At 38.1% G+C, this 23,701-nt stretch overlaps 2 protein-coding genes across 9 annotated transcripts in view; both read right to left on the bottom strand.

Annotated features, from left to right (window-relative positions):
* The window catches only part of ptk2ab (protein tyrosine kinase 2ab), a 101,898-nt gene extending 82,023 nt beyond the window's left edge, over positions 1-19,875 (bottom strand). For 2 of the 7 annotated variants that reach the window (XM_051718581.1, XM_051718579.1), the window contains exon 1: positions 6,312-7,142. In XM_051718581.1, the coding sequence (XP_051574541.1) occupies positions 6,312-6,393 (82 nt within the window). In that variant the 5' untranslated portion in view covers positions 6,394-7,142. Of the gene's footprint in view, positions 1-6,311; positions 7,144-9,354; positions 9,382-18,302; positions 18,394-19,542 lie in introns of those variants that run through there. The other 5 variants (XM_051718580.1, XM_051718583.1, XM_051718585.1 and 2 more) reach the window with 5 other exon arrangements.
* A 2,700-nt stretch (positions 19,876-22,575) lies between these two features.
* dennd3b (DENN/MADD domain containing 3b) overlaps positions 22,576-23,701 on the bottom strand; it is a 31,435-nt gene continuing 30,309 nt past the window's right edge. For both annotated transcript variants that reach the window (XM_051718565.1, XM_051718566.1), the window contains 2 exons: positions 23,403-23,540; positions 22,576-22,990 (listed from right to left, as the gene is read on the bottom strand). In XM_051718565.1, coding sequence (XP_051574525.1) covers positions 22,784-22,990; positions 23,403-23,540 — 345 coding nt within the window. In that variant the 3' untranslated portion in view covers positions 22,576-22,783. The remainder of the gene's footprint in view (positions 22,991-23,402; positions 23,541-23,701) is intronic.

Below are 23,701 nucleotides of genomic sequence, written 5' to 3'. Positions count from 1 at the left end.
ACTTCCTGACAAAATGGTCCTGAGCCAAAGACCTGGAAACAACAGCCCTTAAATCACAACACTGAAGCTATACAGGCCAAAGACCGCAGACACGCACTCTGGCCTACAGTATACACACACACGATTGTGCTTACACACAAGTAAACACACGTGGTTTAGTGGGACTTTGGCCAGGAGGAGGAGTTTACACACACATTTGTCTGATGAGTCTCCGCGTGAAATTATTTCTGCCACATTCTGTGACATATTAAAGGATTTAATGTTACATTATAAAAAAAAAAATTATCCACATAGAAGGTTTAAACACACACACACAAACCAAAGACACATCATACCAACATTCATTTGGGATTTCAGTAGTCATAAGATTGTAATATTTTCACTGTCTATTGACTGAACACAGAGCATAATGACTGTGATAATGAGGTTAAAGCATACTGGTGCTTCACAAATGGAGAAATATGTCTATACTTGTAAACAAGTGCTGGACAGGCATCTCTGACCACTGTGCCGCATCTCGCTGTTTTTTCAGTGACTTGTGCTGGAGTTCTGTGTTTTTAGACATTGTGTCAAAAACTTCAACTTTTAAAAACGTGTCAGGAGACACCTGTCTTCCGTTTCGTTGCACTGCATCTAACTTTTTACGCAAAAACGCGGTCTCCATGGACCCTCAAGTTGTTTTTATTTTAAGCTGATGTAATTTTTTTCAATGTTAAAATTATTTCTCATATCTCAGCTTATTACGCAGTCAACTATACATAAGCTATTTTGATTTCACCTAAAAGTGTAACACTGTGACATTGTCTCATCTTTTTGTTTGAAAGGCCCGCCAATATTTTGGCAAACCCGTTTAGTGACACTAGTGTCACAGAAATTCACACTTCAGCTAAAGAATGATGGTAATTAAAAAAAAATTAAAAAACTACCAGTAAACTACAAGTCAGAAGTTGACACACATACTCATTCTTTATTATTACTATTTTCCACATTTCACAATTATAGAAAGGTCATCAAAATGATGAACTTACACAAATGGAAGTACGGAAATGGTGTACTGACCAAAAACCCTTCCTTCACTATTCGATAATGGCGCAGTGATTTCAGTGATTGAAGGTGTTAACTGTTGATTTTAAAGATTACTGTCAATCTCACTGGATCACAACCATCAATATTAATGAGAAACCCTCAGCACTGCAGCATCAAAGAACCTCTCTCTAGAGTTAGAGTATTTTCTCTTTACATTTCAACATAAAGCCAATTCAACACTCTTCAACGTCTCAAATGGTCATCTTTTGCTTGAGCCTGAGACATGAATCATGATACTTAATATGGCCACAAAACCTTGCACACCTGGGAATTAGTTACATCATTCTAAAAGAATGAAAGTGAAGACGTGCATAGACATCTAGGGATCATACACGTGCTAACCAGGTAAATTTACAATCCAATGCTGCTTTCACCCAAACTTTCCCTGAGCAGTCAATGGTCTTTTTTCAGAGCCCACTCATTACCAGAAAAACTGGATCCCACACAAAAAGCTCCAACTTCTGAGCTCAAAAAGTGGTCTTCGGCCTGAAAAAGCTTGAAGACTCCTGGTGTATAGTACAACATTAATTGCAAAGGCATTAAATCATTTTGTTTCACAAAAATCTGTTTGAGATCAAACAAAAATTGGCATGTCATACCCCCTGCAGCATGGCTGCAGAAGGCCCCTATGGCTCACAGACCCCCTGTTGAAGACACCAGGGCCTCATTTATACAGACAATTGTAAAATTATCTTAAATGTGTACATTCGACAATTTCCTAAATGTTCCTATGAACGATTTACAAAATGTCTGAACACACACATTTATTTCCTAAATGTATCCCATTTTATAAATCACAATTCATTTTAAAAACACGTGCACGTGAACGAGCGCATGGACTCCACCTACAGAACACCCACAAATATCCTAATATGGCGAAACAGAATACAATAAAAGCGCATGCATATTTTACTCATTCATTCATTCATATTGAATGTTCTTTTGTGGTTGGTAAGGTTTTCTAAAAAAGTGAGTGCAGCTACTGGTGTCTGCCCATAAAATGCAACCTATGCAACAACTCATCAGTTATTAATTTTCATTAGCGATAATAAATCCATTCTCTGACTGTGTTTACTGTAAATCCACAACATTCTTCAACCAATGTCCATATTCTTGCTAAACCTTCATTCCAAAAAGAGGTTTACATTATCTTTTACACACAATGAAATATGCCTATATGGCAGTCATGTTCAGTATGAACTGCATGCGCATTCTTTTCCCACTATTCTACTCACTCTTGCCTTCGATTACGCTGTATTCTAGTCAAATCATTTGTTTTTATTTATTGCCTCAACAACAGAAAACAAGACGCTGAAGGATGATTTGATAAAAAATGTAGGCAAGTTAAAAAAAAACAATTAGACTGTTGCGGTGCTTTTTAACCATATATATATTGATTTAGCAAATTTTTTTAAATTTTTTATATTATTTTTTTCCCCATTTTCTCCCCAATTTGGAATGCTCAATCCCCAATGTGCTCCAAGTCCTCGTGGTGGTATAGTGACTCACTTCAATCCGGGTGGCGGAGGACGAATCTCAGTTGCCTCCACGTCTGAGACCATCAATCCGCACATCTTATCACATGGCTTGTTGAACGCGTTACCACGGAGACATAGCGTGTGGAGGCTCACGCTATTCTCCGCGGCATCCACGCACAACTCACCACGCGCCCCACCTAGAGCGAGAACCACATTATAGCGACCACGAGGAGGTTACCCCATGTGACTCTACCCTCCCTAGCAACCGGGCCAATTTGGTTGCTTAGGAGACCTGGCTGGAGTCACTCAGCACGCCCTGGATTTGAACTCGTGACTCCAGGGGTGGTAGTCAGCGTCTTTACTCGCTGAGCTACCCAGGCCCCTTATTTAGCTATTTTTAACTATAATCTCTCCTCCTAACTCCAAAACAATTTGGTTTACATCTGCCTGTTACCTTAGTCTCAAAATTAATTATGGAAACGTGCAGATAGGGCTAAATAAATATTCTTTTACAGCAGTTATTAGGGCTGTCACAATTATGAAATTTGACTGACGATTAACTCTCAAACAAATAATTGTGATTATGACGATTAATTATCTGTTTTAGGGCTATGATGATTAATTGTCTCTTTTAGGGCTTTCACAATTAATTGTCATAAATTGTCAGATTTCTTATTTAACTTCAAAGATATAAATCAAATAATAAAATAGGGACAAATGATTTCCTTTTAAGGCTTTAAAAACTCATGAATGACCAAACAAAATATGATAAATATAATAAAATATGTCTCTCGTTTTGGTCAGCTTTGGTTTTGGTCAGTTTTACATTTACACTTTTGCTTTGGAACTCCTGTATTTTATATTATAGGCTATATTTTTTATAAAAAACAAAATATATATTTTGATTTTATATTATATTTTGCAACAGTAAAATATTGCTGTCCTAATTTCTTCACTTTCACACATTATTTTAATGGTCTTTGATTAAATCCACGAGCCCACATTTCTCATGATGCAAAACCTTGAGATTTCATTTCATTATTTGATCACTCCACAGAAACAGAGCAAGCATGCATCTCCTCCTCTGTGTCACTGCGTCATTAACACTGCTTTTATTAACTCTTTTTAATGAACAGAAACATTTGCCACTACACAATCATTTAAAGTAAAGCCGGAGCGCTTTGCTTTCACTATTAAAGTTTATAATTGTTTGCTTATATTTTCACGGGAGTTTGACTCGAGCCTCTGCTGACGGCGCGTGCATCAGAGAACTTGAGAAGCAGTTCAAGCGCTCTTCCGGACAGGAGCTGCTGGCTGACATCTGCGGTGTAGCTCAGTGATTTATAAAAGGCAGTTTCTGCCTTTATAAATCCCGATTTGTTCCACACTTTTGACGTAGGATCATATCCATGGAATTTAGGATCAAATCTGATCATATGTACGTTTTATACATGCAGGAACACTGATTTCATCCATTTGGCCTGGATGATTCAAGTAGAAACAAAAGGATGCAGACACACACACAATGGATCTTATGGGGAGGGAATTCTTTTTTTTTTTTTTTTTTTGCAATTTCTCATTGATATCTCACACACATTATCTCTAATCAACACCATTATTACTGTTTGTTTAACTCAGCCATTAACACATCAGCCATCTCAGATAAGCCTATAGATGCACATAAGAATGATATCAGTATCTGCTGCTATTATTGGCTTTTTTTGATATGGACTATATTGGAGGCAATCATTTAATATCAGAGCTTGTTACCCTGCTCTTTGGAACACTTGATTGCGATTTCTCAATCGTGGTATTCTGCAATCAAATATTTTTTATAATAACCGCTAAACAGTATAATTGACAACTCTAGTCTCGTATCACTTCGCAGTTATCTATCTTTTCTACTGTACTGTTTTTATGCCTGATGTCACTTGAAGCATGTAAATTCAAGAAGCTGATCTCGGTTTAAAAACAAAAACAGGGCAAAATAATAAATGTATTATATTGTCCATAACAATTATCAATGTGTAAAATATACAGTGTATTCATAAAGTATTCAGACCCCTTCATTTCTTTCACATTTTATGTTGCAGCCTTATGCTATAATGCTTTAAATTATTTTTTTTTTCACATCAGTCTACACTCCATACCTCATAATGACAATGCAAAAAACAGATTTTTGATAACTTTGCAAATTTATTAAAAAGAAAAAACTGAAATATCACATTGACGTAAGTATTCAGACCCTTTGCTGTGACACTTGAAATTTAGCTTAGGCGCATCCCATTTCTCTGGATCATCTTTTAGATGTTTCTACACTTTGATTGGAGTCCACCTGTGGCAAATTCAATTGATTGGGCATGATTTGGAAAGGCACACACCTGTCTAAGAGCTCACAGCTGAAAATGTATATCAGAGCAAAAACCAAGCCATGAGGTCAAAGGAACTTCCTGCAGAGCTCAGAGACAGGATTGTGTTGAGGCACAGGACTTCCTAGAGCTGGCTGCCCGGCCAAACTGAGCAATCGGGGGAGAAGGGCCTTGGTAAGAGAGGTGACCAAGAACCTGATGGTCACTCTGGTTGAGCTACAGAGATCATGTGTGTAGATGAGAGAACCTTGCAGAAGGACAACCATCACTACAACACTTCACCGATCTGAGCTTTGTGGTAGAGAGCAAGACAGACGATAGCCCGCTTGAAATTATCAAAAAAGCACCTAAAGGACTCTCAGACTGTGAGAAACAAGATTTGCTGGTCTGATGAAATGAAGATTAAACTGTTTGGCCTCAATTCCAAGCGTCATGTTTGGAGGAATCCAGGCACCGCTCATCACCTGCGCAATACCATCCCAACGGTCATGCTGTGGGGGTGTTTTTCAGTGGCAGGGACTGGTGGACTGGTCAGGGTTGAAGGAAAGCTGAATGCAGCAAAATACAGTGATATCCTTAATGAAAACCTGGTCCAGAGTGCTCAGGACCTCAGACTGGGCCGAAGGTTCACCTTCCAACAGGACAATGACCCCAAGCACACAGCCAAGACAACACAAGAGTGGCTTAGGGACAACTCTGTGTATGTCCTTGAGTGGCCCAGCCAGAGCCCGGAACCTTATGGAACATCTCTGAGAGACCTGAAATTGTCTGTCCACTGACGGTCCCCATCCAACCTGACAGAGCTTGAGAAGATTTGCGGAGAAGAATGGCAGAAAATCCCCAAATCCAGGCAAAGCTTGTCGCACCATACCCAAAAATACTTGAGGCAGTAATCGCTGCCAAAGTTGCTTCAACTAAGTACTGAGTTAAGGGTCTGAATACTTATGCAATTGTGATATTTCAGTTTTTTCTTTTTAATAAATTTACAGAGATTTCAAAAATCTGGTTTTTGCTTTGTCATTATGGGGTATGGAGTGTAGATTGATGTGAAAAAAAAGCATTTAAAGCATTTTAGCATATACAAAAATGAAGGGGTCTGAATATTTTATGAATGCACTGTATCCCCCCGAGATCATTCACCAATTGCTGCACTACATCCATCTAAGATTTTTAATGAGGACAAACACCACCAAAAGGGACTGTAGCAGAAATCTACCAACACAAAACGAGCAAAGAGGTCATCTGAGCACCTTCCATCTCACATAAACCACTTTTAATCAATACTCTAGATCCTGTAAGACAAACCCAGTGGCAGAACCATGAAATAGTATCATGGAGATCTGGAAGCAAGTTGCATTGCTGTATTTAGGTGACATACTTTGCAGAGGGGGAGGGTAGGAGTAGACGCAGGCTCCTCGTGCCCAGCACAGAGGGAAGGGGCTGCAGCCACTGCTCTCCATCCGCTGGCCTCTACTCTCTTCTCTCTCCCAGGCCCAGCGGCTCTTCGACTCCCTGACACAGTCATAGGGAGCAGGGGGTGACCCTGGCTCACCACAACCCCCTTTGACCAGGTCACCAGAAATGGCCTTCTGAGGCTTTGAGTGGGGCGTGATGTTGGGTTGGAGGGATGTGATTGGTCAGCTGTTCAAATTTCCAATTCACAGGTGTGAAAGAACGATCTGCAAGGACTTCCAGTTATGAGACTGTGTCGGGTCAGAGGGATTTGATTGGTCAAGTTGTTGAAGATCTAATCCAGAAGTGCAATGAATGAATGATCCACAAAGACTTACAGCTATGAGACAACTTGGGGTCCCAATTATGGGACTGCTTGGGTCAGGGCGTAGTGTTGGAGGATGCTGATTGGTCAGATGCTCAACATTCTAATCCAGAGGAGCGAAAGAACGAAACTATCCCAGAGGACATCCAGTTACGGAAACAGGCACAGTAGCCAGATACATGCTGGTTTCTTTCCCTCTTTGAAAACCACTGATGTACACCCACAAGGAGTGAAACAGATTCTGAAGTGACAGGGAAATCCCAGAGCTGTTCAAAAGTAGTCCAGAAGATGGCTGCAGAAGGTGAGGCTGCAAAGCAGAAAACCTGAATGTTGAAAAGAATAATCCTCAAATGCTAAAACATTTCCTTTTAGCTGCTGTTCTGAAGCTCCATCAGATCAAGAGAGATGCTGCAGTGACTGCGTGTGTATGTGTGGAATTCTCACAATCCAACAAAGTGTGTCAGGAGCAAAAGTGTGTGTAAGAGGGAGGTATGCAGAGAGAGAAAATGTTCCTACTCACTGTGAGAGCGAGAGAATCAGGCCAGCTCAAATAAGAGGAGGAGCCTCCTTTAAATATGCTAATGAATTTTGTGAAACAGACTGCCATTCGCTGATCTGCACTTTTTTAACAAAACAAAGACCACCGAGCCAAACAGAAGCTGGCAATCAGGTTAGACTAGAGTTGTGGTTTGACAAGGATTATTCACCTGGGCGGTCCAGCTTCTATTTACATTATCTGGATTTTGCAGCATGTTTAAATACAAAGCATTACAGTTTCTTAGAATTGCTAATCACCCCGTGAATGAGGGTAGATGACATGCAATACATACTTGACATAAGGGCAGAGAGAGGCTATCTGTGACTCTCCAGGACAGCTGTGGTTGCACTGGACTACTCATAGAGATTAGGACTGAAGGAATGTCTGTCAGCCACCTAACAAAGCGGTAACAGGCTCCAGGAAGGAAGCTTGTTTCCTGCTTTGACAAAAGTCTGTACTTTCAGTCCATAAGCACAGATAAACTATGTTACACCACTGCAAATTAGGTTTATTTGCAATCATGAATAAAATGCAGAGTCAGGTTATCTATCTATCTATCTACCTGTCCATCCACCCAACTATCTGAGAGCATAACCATCACAAGTTATTCATTAATTCATTGGTTTAAAATCACTTTGCTTCTAATCACAATATAGACATTTGGTGAAAACAGTCTGCTGATCTTGGGGAAATCTTTTTAACAGGTTACATGTTTCAGTGTTCACAATCTATAGCACAGCATTGCAGATATATTTTCAGGTCAGAATAGACTCTTCAACATCAAGTTAAGTGTAATCCCAAACATGCCACTTCAGTTTACGGAGTACAATTAAATCTTTGTTGTGTGCCGTTTACTTCATCTGTGGAAAATCATGCAACAGATTTAGCATAAATTATTTAGTCTGCCATGGAATTACAGTCCCTCCAATACTGATGTTTTTTCTAAAATAGGTTAAATCACATTAGGCAAAAACATAGTCAGACATATAGAGAGAGTAAGAGGGAGAAAAACATACCAGATGATTGGATGATAAAATTGAACATTAGGAAATAGTGACCCAAAGAATTCCAGATTTTTTGGAAATTGATAAAGAGATGGCAAAATGAAAATATCATTATAACCTTAAAAATGTCCCTAAGGTGAAGATATGTTGACCACATTTATATTGATTTGCACAAAGCATACCAACTATACTGTAAGCAAAAGTCAATAAACTCAGAATAAAGAAAACTGTTACATCAGTACCAACAGTTTTTTTTAGCACACTATCTCTTGCTTATGGTTTTATTGCATAATAGAAAAAATAATTGCCTGTTATTTTAGAGTTTCACCTTCTCATATTTGCCAGAGATATTCCTTACCATTCCAAGCACTCGCTCCCTATGGAGAGGGCAAACAGGTCATTTCCTGCTATACTAACCACGTTCTCAAATATCAGTTAATAGGCCCCATTTTGTGCTTAATAATGGTCTCCATAGATGCAATACAGACACACAGGGACCCCACTGTCTAAAAAGGCCCTCCTTCTTTCAACGGCAATACCCTTGCCAGTGCAAATACAAAGAATCAAGGTTAAAATTCTGAAACATCAGCTGATTGGTTGGGCATCTTGAACCGGATTGGATAATGTTCCTGATCCTCTGAAAACTATGAATGAACTGATGTAACAGCAGTAACCCACACCCCATGGCCTGAAAAACATTCCTATATTTTAGCAATAAAACACACCTAAATGAGCAAAACACAGACTCACATCTAGACAATTTGACATCTGATTGACTGAGATCAACTCCGATTAACACTAAAAACACAAATCAATTCGTTACAGCACAAAAAAAGAAAAAGAAAAAAAAAACATTTGTACATAAATGAATAATGCATTAAATGAGAAAATCTAGTTATGGGGGAATATTAAAATGCAGCTCTATTGTCCTACAGGCAGACCAGAGGCAGCTGACAGGCCAGGGAACAGAATGTACTGATCTGGTTTATAGAAGAAAACAAGTTCTACCCAAATTCTGTAAGTGATGGAATAATGTAAGGCTGCCATTTCCCCAGTCAATTTGAAATTAATTTCAGACATAGTAAAATAGGTAATTTCTTACCTGCATAATATGAGATCCTTGAAATATCTGCAAGAAAAAGAAAATAATCATGTTAAGAGTTGCAGAAATTACCTTTGTTCTACAAAGGAGCTGAAACATGTTTGTGTGTGTTGGGGGCCCTCTAGCTGTAAAAACTATTGCTCTGTCTGGTAATCTACACACAAACACAACAAAGCCACCAGCTTAATCGTGACTAAAAATTGTTTATAGGCATATAGTGATAAGTGTGTTGGATTACGTTGGACCACAGACTCTCTCAGGTACAGGAAGTCAACAAAAAACACAGGGAATTACAGCTAAGCACAACACTAATCCTCATAGAATACAAATAGGCCAACAGGAAACATTCTATATCGACATTTCGGCTGAAGACCAAAAACCTGGACAATTCTAAACATAGACTAGAAACATTACTGAAAAGTTTTCAAGATTCAATTCCGCACAACAAATCTAGGACCAACCTCAGTCTAAACTTCAACTTCATCTTAACCGAACAAATGGCCTTGACTTTGACTTTAGAAAAGAAAGTTTCATTATTCTCACAGACTTCTCGTCAGTTTAAAACTGAAATCTTCCCTAAATAGACTTTTCGTTAATTTTATGTCTGAAATAAAAGGACTGAGGTAGGAAACTATTCAGTGCAGAGATTTTTAACAGACTATGACACAGAAAAGGGACACAGTGATGTAGAAAACTGAATGAGGTCATTCTTGAGGCCATCTCTGACACAGACTCAATCAGCGGGTCAGCCAGAGGCCAAGCCATCAGAGCCACATACACTCCCTCTCATTAGTGGGAACCACTGGATAATCTTTTCATTGTGGTTTGCAGAAACCAGAATTTCACAGCATTTTAACAAGAATGCAGTCTACTTCAGCTATTTGAAGCATTTAATATCTCACACTGTCTATAAAAAAAGCAGAAAAAAAATGAACAAACAAAATACTTTTTCATAATATGATGGGTTGTGAATTACAGAACAATGGAGTTATAAAAAAAAAGATTGCTTTTAATTTGGAGGCACTACGCCTTGTTATTTTTTCTATACTAGCAGCCAAGTTTTATGCTTCCATTCAAACTCTTCAGTAATGGGAGCGAGACCTCCTTATAAACAAAGCTATCAAACTGGCAATAAACCTAAACCTCTCAATACTAAAGGACCAGAAGGAAACTGAAAAACAACAGACAGTAACTGTGCAGAGAGAGAGAGAGAGAGAGAGAGAGAGAGAGAGAGAGAGAGAGGAGAGAAATAATATGCTAATAATGAAAGCTATCATTCATCTAGAAGTGAGATGATCACGAATTGTTGCAAATAGGCAGAAGCAGAAGAGTGATGTGTATACTCATTGGCTGAACTGTAGCTCTAGGCCTAACGATAAGACTGATGGGTCGCTTGCTGATTGATTCATCACACTGTTTGGAGACAGTGTTCAATTCCAATGGCTGCCAGTCATGCCACAGCAGTGTTTACCAAAATAGCACTACAACAGAACTGTCTCACTAAAATAAGTGTATAACCACTCTGCTGCAAAAACCAGGCCATGCCAGCGTATGGTGGCAAAACAACACGTTCTCACTCCCAAGGCAAAGACTGATGCTTGTGCAAGAGCCCAGCGCGTCAATCTACAGATGCCAAAAGCACCCTCTGACATCAGTTTTACGATGCATCCAGCAATGGCAAGTGCGTTCTTTTCAACGAGAAACCTTTGACATCAACTGACTGACGCGATGGGCATTACAATTTTAGCATCATTTAACTATACGTTGGGGGTATGATTTTCATTTCATTTGAAATCAGCAACATTTATTCACAGTGCATAATATTTAATCTGTTGTTTATCTGTCTATTTAATCTGTCTGTACACATCCTGCACTGCTGAAGTGACCCGTTTCATTCCGGGTGTATTCCGAGTCTTACAATCAACTTATGTGAAGAACAAACCTAAATGTAAGTTTTTAGTCACCGATCATGGTCACCCCGTGTCCATCGTAACACATCCTGCACAAGTTTCGTTATAAAGGCAGGTTCACACATCCTCTGTGAGCACAGCGTGAGCGGGGCGGTCGCGTTGGCCATTCACATTGGCTGCGTCTCTTCCACGAGGAACAGCAGCGTCTCTGTGCAAAAAATAAAGTTATCTATGGGGTTCTATGGCAATTCTTTTCTTTAATAAGGTCATAATAAGCTGAGGTTATTGGTGCTTCAAGGACAACAGTGGACAGTTGTGTGCACTTCATCTTTATCAGCACACATGGTTGTGACTGGCTAATGTTGTGTCTATACTGTACACCTATATACACAGAATGGCAAAATGTCTGGCAGTTTATTAATTCTTTCCTTTAAGTTATTTTATTGAGTTTACTTGCATGCAGACATATAAATTGTAGTATACTATAGGTTCGGTTTGAATAATTTTGATTTGCTTTTAGTGCTTCAAAATATCTATAATTACTGTAGTGTAATGTCTATCAAATTATGAATATCTAAGTGTCTCATGTTTTATATTGTTGGTTATCGGTTAGGTTTAGAAATGGGGTTGGGTTAGAGGATCTAAAATATTGTATGTGATGTAATGTAATGATTGTATAATGTAATATCACACTAATCTATTTATAAGTATTATAAAACTTTGAGGTTAAGCACATCAATAATATTCAAAGATTGATAATTGACGACAAAGCTTTCTCATTGAAAACAATGGGGTTTCTCACCGCGTCAAGAAGAGGACGCCAGGGGGCACCTTTGTCGTCATCATGCAGACGCGTATGGCTTCTGCACAAGCATCAAAATTGGACGCTTAGGGAATGAGAACGGGTTGTGGCAAAAATATTTTTTTGAAGATGGTAATGGCAGATGGATTGTTATTGGTCCAGCGTGGTCTACCAGTCCTTACAAACTGGACAAAGATCTGCTAGTTCAACCTTGGCCCCACAACTGATTGTCCAGCTAATCAACCATCTAGACCAGCTTGGACCAGCTAGAACCCATGTAAAATCAACTGACTTTTACAACAAGACTTATACAGTAGAAGACAACAAAACTCTTTCTGTAGTGTGCGCTGTAATTTGTAATGCTAAATATGACAGCCAATATCTCAATGATGCCTTTATTACTAGCAAAGTGAACAACAGCCAAACAATCTTACACAAGTTCTCAGAGAACATTTGGCCGACATCAGTTGTTATTTTGAGGCATTGGTACCAAGTTATTATGACACCCTGAGCATTTTATACATAGAATAAAAGTGAAAACTGAGATTAGAGCTTGTTCTACTCACTAAGCCAGAGAGCAATTCTACTGGTGGAAAATATATTTCTAAATGTTAACATCCTGAAACATATCACTGTCTTTTCGAATGCTATAAAGCAGTAGTTCTCAACTGGTGTGTTGCCACCCGAAAATGGGTCACAGGTCTGTTCTGAAAAGGTCGTGGAAAAAACAATTCTAAATGCAAATAATTAAGTGCAATTACTTTATATTGTGTAGTGTAAGGATAACAAAATAAATAGGAGAAAGTGAGGAGAAAACACTTCCTATATCTTTCATTGTTGTCCTTAAAGCACCACTGCAACATTCTACCACAAAACAAGACGTTGCATTGGAAGAAATATCTAGACATGCAAGTACAAAATATAACCTAGTCCAAAAACACTGAGTAACAGACAGGGGTGTGGGTGTGTGTTTTACTCAAGGCAGAGAAGGAGGGATTGTTCCCCCAAGGGAGAAGGAAGAGAAAGAGTGAAAGAGAGATGAGAGGATGTACCCCTCCCAACACCATCTACAAAAGACATCTGTCAGTGTGAGTCCTTCGCAAAGCACCACTCTGCTTACAGCGCACAAATTCAGATGTTTTTTCCCCTCTTATCTCACCTCTCAGCAGGCACACCGCTGAGCCTGTGAGACTTGGGTGAATGCTTATTGCACCCTGGTGCTGACTGACAAATGCTGACCTAAGATCAGTTTTTAGGTACAGATTTGGGTGAGATGTCATGACTCTACAATGACAGGACTATTACTGATGCTATATAAAACTGACACAGACAATTTTTAGTCAGATCTGTGGACTTGTGGTCAATGCAAATACTCTGGCATGTTGAACAGTTGTGCTCATGTACGAGAGCAGGTTCAAGTCTGGCCCAGGCCAAGTTCTCATTCTGTTCCCCAATGGATAATTCCATGTCAAATCAGCCTAATTTCAGAAACTTCCAAGGCTGAAACTTGTAATTTTGTTAATACATATCTTTAAAAAAAAAAAAATAATGACAATGAAAGCCAAAATACAAAATACCATGGACCAATCCTTACTGAGTAATCCATTATGTTGTAGAGGGAGGTCAAAATGACAATTTTCACCTATGATTTGGAGCAAAACTACAGGTAAAAAAATAACCTTAGAAATGTGGCAGCATCATTATCATTTTTTTTACACAGATATACAGGTGCATATCAATAAATTAGAATGTCGTGGAAAAGTTCATTTATTTCAGTAATTCAACTCAAATTGTGAAACTCGTGTATTAAATAAATTCAGTGCACACAGACTGAAGTAGTTTAAGTCTTTGGTTCTTTTAATTGTGATGATTTTGGCTCACATTTAACAAAAACCCACCAATTCACTATCTCAAAAAATTAGAATACATCATAAGACCAATAAAAAAAACATTTTTAGTGAATTGTTGGCCTTCTGGAAAGTATGTTCATTTACTGTATATGTACTCAATACTTGGTAGGGGCTCCTTTTGCTTTAATTACTGCCTCAATTCGGCGTGGCATGGAGGTGATCAGTTTGTGGCTGATCACCTCCATGCCACTGAACCCCATAGATTCTCTATGGGGTTCAGGTCTGGTGAGTTTGCTGGCCAGTCAAGCACACCAACACCATGGTCATTTAACCAACTTTTGGTGCTTTTGGCAGTGTGGGCAGGTGCCAAATCCTGCTGGAAAATGAAATCAGCATCTTTAAAAAGCTGGTCAGCAGAAGGAAGCATGAAGTGCTCCAAAATTTCTTGGTAAACGGGTGCAGTGACTTTGGTTTTCAAAAAACACAATGGACCAACACCAGCAGATGACATTGCACCCCAAATCATCACAGACTGTGGAAACTTAACACTGGACTTCAAGCAACTTGGGCTATGAGCTTCTCCACCCTTCCTCCAGACTCTAGGACCTTGGTTTCCAAATGAAATACAAAACTTGCTCTCATCTGAAAAGAGGACTTTGGAACACTGGGCAACAGTCCAGTTCTTCTTCTCCTTAGCCCAGGTAAGACGCCTCTGACATTGTCCCGAAAGTTGGAGTACCTATCAATATTGCTCCCTACGTAAATTATTACATTTTACGCATTCTCAATGGCGAAAACCAAATGTGGGTCACATAGTTTTTCCTTGTCCAACAAAGCCTTTGCTTTTTTTGTCTAATGTAAAAATAATGTTGAAACAAGAAATCTAACTGCATTTTCATAAAAACAATTATGTTAAAATCGGAGGAAAAAATTGGTATTGGTTTATCGACATAGTTTGGTAGGTATGATGGGCATTTTTTGTGGTCAAGAGAATATTTACTTGCCAGTGGTAAATAAAATACATATTGAAGGAAACTGACCTTATTTCGCGGTCACCATCGCTTTAGTTCAGCCGTGAAATGGCATTGACATTGCATTTAACAATGTCAACTCTAACATTGGATCAACTTTTCCCCAGCCTGTTTTCACAACATTCTCCATTTTAAAGCATAGCTATAGACCTAACTGTTGGACGTCTGTTAGAAGGTAAAAGTGTTGCAAAACTGGAGAGCTTGTAGATTTGAATTTGAGAATGTGTACAATAAATATTTGTACAAGTAAGTCATACATTATACAAGTAAAAGTTTCCTTTTGCTTCATTCCGTGTATTTTGTATTCAAAGACGAGACCCAGACGATTCTAATCATACATTGCACGGATGAGGGAAAAATCAACCGTGCAACTTCTCTATACTGTAAACACTTGCTTCTCTTATCTCTTCAAGAGACAGTATCAATTTAGTGCTTATTATACATATTAATATAAACTCAATGTATATCACGCAAGTGCATATAAACAAACATATTACATAATGTAGTAAGTGTAATAAATGTGTAAATACATAAATATTTAAAAGGCACAATAATACATTGTGAAATATTTTAACTTCAGAAAACACTGTAAATATTAAAGAATTTGACAAATAGGCTTATGTTGCATCTATGCAAGGGTTTGGTAAAAAATAGTTTTGATATAGTAGCACTTCAGTTATTATTTTTATAATATAATTATTTATTCTATTTTCATTAGGTTCCAACCTTATGACTATTTTGTTAAAAATGTGTATGAAATTTCAAACAGTGACAACAGCTTGTATCGTTATTAAAAATGCACTTTCTTGGCATCATATAAATTAATAGAATGTGAAATTTTTACATTTGTACACAAGCTAAAATGTGATTAAAAGGATCAAAAGAGAAATATGAAAATAAAATGTACAATCATGCATACTATATTGCATGAAATCATATAATGTATATGAAAACTAATAAATTATATATATATATATATACACACACACACACACACACAAATGTACTAGCCAATGGTGATTCTTTCTCCAACATGTCCGTAGAGGGTTGGTTCATTATGAAAATATGAAGAATTTAAACATTTACACAGCCGTGGATGTTTGAGATTACTTCTGAAAAAAATTTCTGAATATAATTTGTAATTAATTTAATATAGGTTTCACAATAAAAACACATACTTTTTATTAGAAATTTATATTTTTTATTTTAATAATTTTATTCATTTTAAACAATTTATTGTAATTTATTGTAATTTAGAGTAAATCTATATATTAATTGAAAATGTAAAAGCATTTATTTTCATTTGAATTAAAAGGCTAATATAATGTAATGAAGTTCAAGCCTGTTACTTTGTGTGATACAATAAAATTAACCAAAATTTTTGTTCAAGACTCGTCACACATTAAACACATCATTAAAGTGTGAGAATCACCTTACGAACACTTCTGTAAACAGTATTTTTTCCAAGGTTTACTGCGTTGCACACTGCATACAGGTATAGTCACAGGTAATATATACAGGTAATACATTTTTAATGTGCTGCTCAAAAGATACAAGGCTACCCAATCTTTGGTTGTCAGACATGTTCACTTTTTAACACTGTAACATATCAGTACAAAAAAAACTGACAGTTCCATTGATGAATAACCATCTTTACAATACATCTATGGTAATAAACTTTTCCCACTATTCGCTGAGTGATGTGATCTATCTATACAGTCAATGTCTCCAAAAATGTACCCTGAAACTGTAAAAACAACCACTGACCAAAAAATCTGACAGAAATCGTGTCATTACTGCCACTATATTCTGACCCCTGTCACTCTATAACATAAACGAATAAAACCCACAGCTGCTCCAAACCAGTTAGGAGCGCAGGCTTCTGTCAATCAATAGTAATAATAACAGGGAAAATGTCATCATGTCACATATGGACTAAAAGCAGCCCAGGACAATTCCCCTAATGAATAGCCCATGAGACAGACCCTGAGGCCTGTAAATCCACATTCCACTCATCAGGTCTTGGCTAAATAATATACACCTGACAAAATGTTCTGCCAGTGTTCTGGTTGGGTTGCATTTGGGTTTGTTCATTCAGGTAGGAGAAACTGGATCTGAATCTTCTTTACATGCTTGTGGCTTCGTCCTGCCGGAAAGAGACATGGGACCATACAAAATATTCATCCATGCAAGCAAAATCTTCATCCACCAAGCCAACACTGAGTCAACATTCCTCGATCAATATCAGATTAGAAAACTGACAGTGGAACAAAGATCCGGATTTTAGTAAACAAATGTATGATTCAAGAGACAAACAATAAAGATGATTCAACACTAGCTAATCAAAAAGGGGTGTTTTAAATAGCTATCTATAATATCAGTCAAACCACAAAGTTTGTGATAAATAGCTAGTTCTGTTTCTGAACACACAGAGAGAATGTTTCATAAGCATTTCATTCAAATAATAAATGTGCCCTTAATTTCAATTTGGCTGTAAGATGATATACTGAACATGCCATAAACTCACAAAACATCAACATTTAAGAAAGTGTCTTCAAAAACAACTAATCTAATCTGATCTGAGGTATGAGAAATGTATGCAGTGCCTTGTGAATCATTCCAATACCTGGAGCAGACCAAAAGCTATGTTGAGACTTGTCAAATACATAGGAATTTCTTCTAAACTAATGTTGCAATGCATTACATAAATGTGATGAACATACCAAATCAATGACAGAAAACTTCCTAAAATCCACAAAACAAAATTTAACCAATGGGAAATGTAAACAATGCAGACATTTTCAATGTATCATAACCTAAACCAAGAACACAAAAATAATATTATTTTTATAGAACATTTGGATTATGTACTTTTAACAACAAAGGTGAAAATGGCTTCGCACACAGGCACACTTCTCCGATTTAGTGTTTGAGGATACATTTTCCAGGCTGTAAATACACCACTACCACCACAGAAAAAAATAAAATAAAATAAAAAAAAACAACATCAAGCATAGCTCTGCACCAAGCCAAGCCTCCTGGAGTTCTTCCGATCACATTTGCATTGGAAATATGAAATAAGGCTTGAGGTGGCCCTACTCCACCCTGAGAAGCAGATAAAATGCCCTTTGTTTGTAGATGATCTCATATGTAAACATGAGTACAAGCCAATTTCGTCAATGCTGAGATGCGTCACCTGGATGAACTTTAATATCTGTGACGTGAGCCTTCACTACCCTAAGCTGCCTGTTTGAAACTCTCTTCCTGTCTTGGAGTAGCTTCTAAATAATAAATGATTTCCATTAACACAATGCCCTTGTGATTAATGTCAATGCTGTAACAGAGACCCACATACCTGCACTGGCACAACTTAGAAAACTCCAGAACTGCATGGTGAATTTCCATGTACTCCTACGGGTGAGGCTGTTTCCTCAGCGTTACCTGCGCTAATGACGTAAGGTTAGAAAATACCTGCAAAGGTTCCTGATGCACACGCCCACACAGAAGTCCCGCCCACAATTAAGCGCTTGTCTGATTGATTAAAACCATCCATCAGACAGAATCAGGAGCAAACATTCACAAGTCAGCATCAGTAAGGAGTAGAATACACAATTTTTATTTATTTATTTTTTTTAAACAGTTTTTTCCAAAAATAACGGTAACCTTTGTTGACATGTCTTTTTTATTATTAGATATTTTAGCATTTCGGCCTGTAAAGCCACAAAACAAACCTATAAATGTGTAAAGCAAACTATAAATAAATGTAAGACTCGAGAAAACGATCTGAAGAGTCAAATTCCATGTAGCAAGTCTGGGATTGAATGATGGTACTTGTGAGTTTCACATTCTCCATGTTGCATTTGTAGCAAACAACCAGTTATCCAACTCTGAGTTGATATCAAACACAATCAACTACCCTCCATGCATAGCGAAAATATTACCTGAAGCAGGTGACCAGCATACGTAAAACGCAACTGAAATCAATTCATGACGTAAAAACAAATACATTGATATATACTGTATGCAGAAAGCATCAGTCAAATATTATTAACAACATGGCACTAAACCGGATTCATTGTCTGCAGTTTTGTCAGTTGGCATTGTTTTGGTTCACCATGTGAACACAAACAGTGTTACTAATGCGGTTTGACAACAATACACATTCCCTAACACTAAAGTACAACAATGAAGATACATCTATACCGGTAATATGATTATTAAACATGCAGGTTGGCGTTAAATGTGAGACGGCGCTTTTTACGATAAGAAAAACATTTGGAATGGCTTGAAATTACTGGGCATGGTCTCTTTCACACTACCAGGGGCACTCTGTCCTGCAAAAACCTTACACAGCTGAGTTTATCAGCAATATTATAACGATACCGGGATCCTAAGCATGGTGCAATACAATAACACGCCTTGCATTCATAATCTGAGGTAACACAACATGTCAGTTTGGCCCAGGAAAGCCCACTCTTCTGGTAGGCTACAAGTATAGATCCGAGCCCCTCGCGCTATGCTACCAGGCTAACACAGTTATTGCCATTTTTATAGCAAATCTATCATGTACATTTTTAACATGGACCAGTATTTACCGTATTCTCTTCATCGGCTTTGGCGAAAAAACGCGCCCTCTTGATAAACACTCTTTAGTCCGCAGTGTTTGGTTTCGGCTTGTGATCTGTGTTAGCGCTGTTTGTGGGTCCGTCCAGGCTCCGTGGGGTCTATAGGGGATTCTGAAGCCGAAAACCTCCCTCTTGCGCTCACTCTAGTTGCTGCTTGTTAAGTTCGAGTCGCAAATGAATCATTCTTTCGAGCCGATTTTTTTTAATGATTCGGTCGAACCGATTCGCAAAGCGCTCACAAATGACTGGATTGTCAAGAACTTTCGCGGTTAAAATGTAAGTTGTTTACTTGTTGGAACCCTAAAAAAATAACATTAGTATTGGTATTTTATCTGAATGAAACAGGATATACCAAGGCCACGTGGTTTACACTAAATACAAGTAATACAACTAAAACATCCTCATTTATATATCGTAAATGAAAACATAATGTTAAACATCAGTATTTTACGAAATGATTAACTACAATAAAAGAACACGTTAAATGCCACGCGAATATTGCGAACACTTTTAAGTGAATCAGTTTTCTTAAAAGCTTCATGGAAACCAACCGTCTGAACGAAGCGATTCTCTAAAGTCAATCGGACTTCTCATCGCTAGCAAATGCTGTTATGAATCGATCGCTCCAATATGGCTGAAGTGAACTTGAGGCGGTCCAGCCATGGGTTTGAGAGTCTGCACGACCTAACCACATAATAATTTATCAGGTGGTCACCAGAAATGCACAATTAATAATGTAAATTAAATATGTAAATTAATTTCCTCTTCACTTGATCAGGACATCACATATGTTAAACAACTGAAACAATTGCATGTTGAGGTCAAAGGCAGATATGTACTAAAAAAATATTTGATATAGCCTAAGTTGAAAATGAAGGTAGTTATATTAGTGATTGATTTGGAAATGGCGCCACCATCAGTGAAACTTTAACTTGCTGCATCTTACCCTTTAGGATAAATATGGCACCAGTATACTTGTCAAATTTACCCAAGTACTCACTTACAAAACATTTCTTTGAGATCAGAACACTATTAGATTCCATGAATCAAGTCTGGTATTTTGCTTCTGGATGACACAAAAAATTATTCTTATGCCACGTGTAATGGTAGGCCAGCTGGTACGTGCTGTGTCCCCTGACATCAAGAGGCACACTAGTGACTGATGCTAGAGGCTGTAGCATTTAGCCTCCTTGTTAGCGTGCCCGCCACCCTTGCCGGAAACGCTGGTTCAAATCCCTCTTGGAGCGGGTTGAGCAGGATTGGTTACAGTGGTGCCGTGACCTGGATGGGAATGAGGTTTAGGAGGGTGAGTTTAACGGTAGCCAGCTGGTAGGTAGCTGTGCTGTGTGTAAAACCTCACTCCCCTGGCCTCAAGAGGCACACTTGCGACTGACACGAGAGAGGCCTTTAGCCTCTTCGTTAACGCGCCCAACTCCCTTGCCAGTTCAAATCCCGCTCGGAGTGGGTCGAGCAGGACCGATTACACATGTACACCAGAAAAAAAGCACGCCTACACACTCTCACACACACACACACACACACACACACACCCACTAGGGAGAGGATGGATGTGTACTGACATTGTCTTCCAGACACATCCCCAAAATTCCTTCCAATGACATCTGACACTGACCCCAGGGTCAGAATGTTACACATCAGCCAATCACTGCTCTCTGCATGGGTGGGAAAAATTCAGCCCAGGCCCCTTCTGCAAACACCTCCAGTGTTAGATGGCTAGATCAGCTCCTCATGTTCATTAAGTCATATTTATTTGGATATGGCAGGCACAAGCGGACTCCAAATCAGCATTGTTATGCTGAGATATGACTACTGCTAAAACATTAGGGTCTGTGTTTTCAAAGAAAGAAGAGGATTCTATATACGAGAACTTTTCCAAGTCACAAAGCAGCAAATGGACAAATCTCTGGATTTGTCTGGATTAAATTTCATTCCCAAAATTAAAATATATGTAATAGCATATTTTTAGGACCGTTGTTTTGATTTATGACATTATTTTCAAGACAATAATGCACCCCACGCCCATTCTAATTACTGTAATTTATTATTTTAAACTATTTTTATTATTTATTAATTTTACATTTATTGTATTCATTTTTTATAATTTAATTATTTTTTCCACTTCAGTAATGAGAATTTTGGGTGAACATGCTTTATTAACATGTCACAATGCAAAAAAAAAATAAAATAAAATGGTCCTAGAAATGCTTTATTAACTTTATACTAAATTTAATTTCTTAATGTTTTTTATTTTGGGGTGCTTCATTCAGTCTCACAAGCCACTCCAGTGACACTACAAGGATTGGCACGATGTTACACAGTCTACTCATTATGGCCGCTGTTCATCCTCAGGCAGTGCTCGTGTGGAATTCAACTCTCTTTGATCTTGGGCTTTTCAGGCAATGGTGTATATGACAGTTCTGCTAGCCTCACTCGATTCTATATTCAGCTTCAGAATATTAAAAGGTTTTCAAAGGACTGCTAAATTCATACAGAAAGGTAGGCTATTTTAAATTGTTATTTATAATTTATACAGCTACAAGGCACTAAGGACATTACTACTCAGGCTACACAGATAATACTGTGCATTTATATAGAGAACTATTCTTAAAGTCTTGGTTTATGACCCTCATTCAAGAGCACAAAAGTGGTCAATACAGGACTATTTATACAAACAATCCTATAGTAGCTGCTTATCTCCCTTAACTGGCTTGATTGAGTATTTACTTCTATTATAACCTTCTGGTCACACCTAAGTATATCTACACAAAAGAGTCTTTCCACTATACACTAACCCATCAAGCCTTCATTGTGCCAACACTGGCTCAGGAAAGATTAACTCCAATTCTAACCAGTATTGGTTTGCTCCACTCAATACAGCCTTTTGCGGTTGCATGACACTTTTAAAGGACAACTCAATTAATTAAAACAGGCAGATTTTAGTGATAGTGAGGGTTAAGAACACATGAAATATTAAAAATCTGTTTTGCTTTTTTTTTTTTTTTTTTTTTTTTTACAGATGACTGAAAAACAACAATTCTCCCTTTCAGTGTCTTTACATTTGGAGAAACATGTAATCATTAGAGACAGTACAGTTACATGTTGCATGTTACAAATTCTAATGCACCTCGATCTGTAAAGCTGGAACTTAATAAACTTGACTTTAAGTTAAATGTGTCCAATTTCAGCCTGCTTAATCTACTCTCCAGATGGCGATTTTGCCGTCAAGGCTTGCAGAGCCGCTGAGCACATATCGATCCTCTGCTGAGTAGAGCGTTTGGACACAGTCTTCATGGGCCTCAAGCTCCTTCTCAACCACCAGAGTCTCAGAGTCCAAGATAAAGATCTTCCCCACAACCTTACTGCGGCCTGACCCACCACTAATACAACCAATCCAGACCTAGATGAAGAGAGGGAAAGAGAAAGGAGTCAATGTGATGGTTTCATAGTTTTGTAAAGATCCGTTGTGCTGTGATGCTTTCTTCATAGTGATATCACCATCAGCTATTCACTGTGGTGTTTACAAGTGTGATATTTCTAAAGCCAGTTTAATTTCACATGATAGTTTGAATTGTAAGTTCTCCATTGGCATTCCCTAACCTCATCCTCAAATAAAGAGAATGGAGTTCTACCAGTGTTTTCCTCATTAGTAGATGCAAAAGACATTATGTTGACATAAGGACATACAGTATGTAAGCATAACTGGTGAATTCACCATACATTTTAAAGATTTTATTTCCAGTAGTTGTGACCATAAAAAAATCAGGTAACATCTACACTTCCAGTCTGACCCCACATCACACAATGAATACCTGATCCTTCACCCTGATCATACAGGTGACCCCACTGCAGTTTGGGAGTGTGACTCGGTTGGGTGGATTGGTTGGGTCAGTGCAGTCCCAAATGCACAGCTCTGCTGAGTCTGTGAAGCTTGTCCAGATCTGTTTTGTCTAAAACACAAATAAAAGCCATGAGATCAACGGTTATATCCGAGCACATTATAATTTTATGAAATCCACACCATTTAGAGGGATGGCTGGCCTCTTTGTCTGACTAGGTGTCAAATGTGTTTGGGTAAACAGCATAAAAAAGCAAAGAAAAACTGTTTGCT

Source organism: Myxocyprinus asiaticus, chromosome 15, assembly GCF_019703515.2.
Source record: "Myxocyprinus asiaticus isolate MX2 ecotype Aquarium Trade chromosome 15, UBuf_Myxa_2, whole genome shotgun sequence".
Taxonomy (NCBI): Eukaryota; Metazoa; Chordata; class Actinopteri; order Cypriniformes; family Catostomidae; genus Myxocyprinus; species Myxocyprinus asiaticus.
Note: the sequence above shows the minus strand (reverse complement) of the source record. Positions and strands in the feature narration are given on the sequence as shown.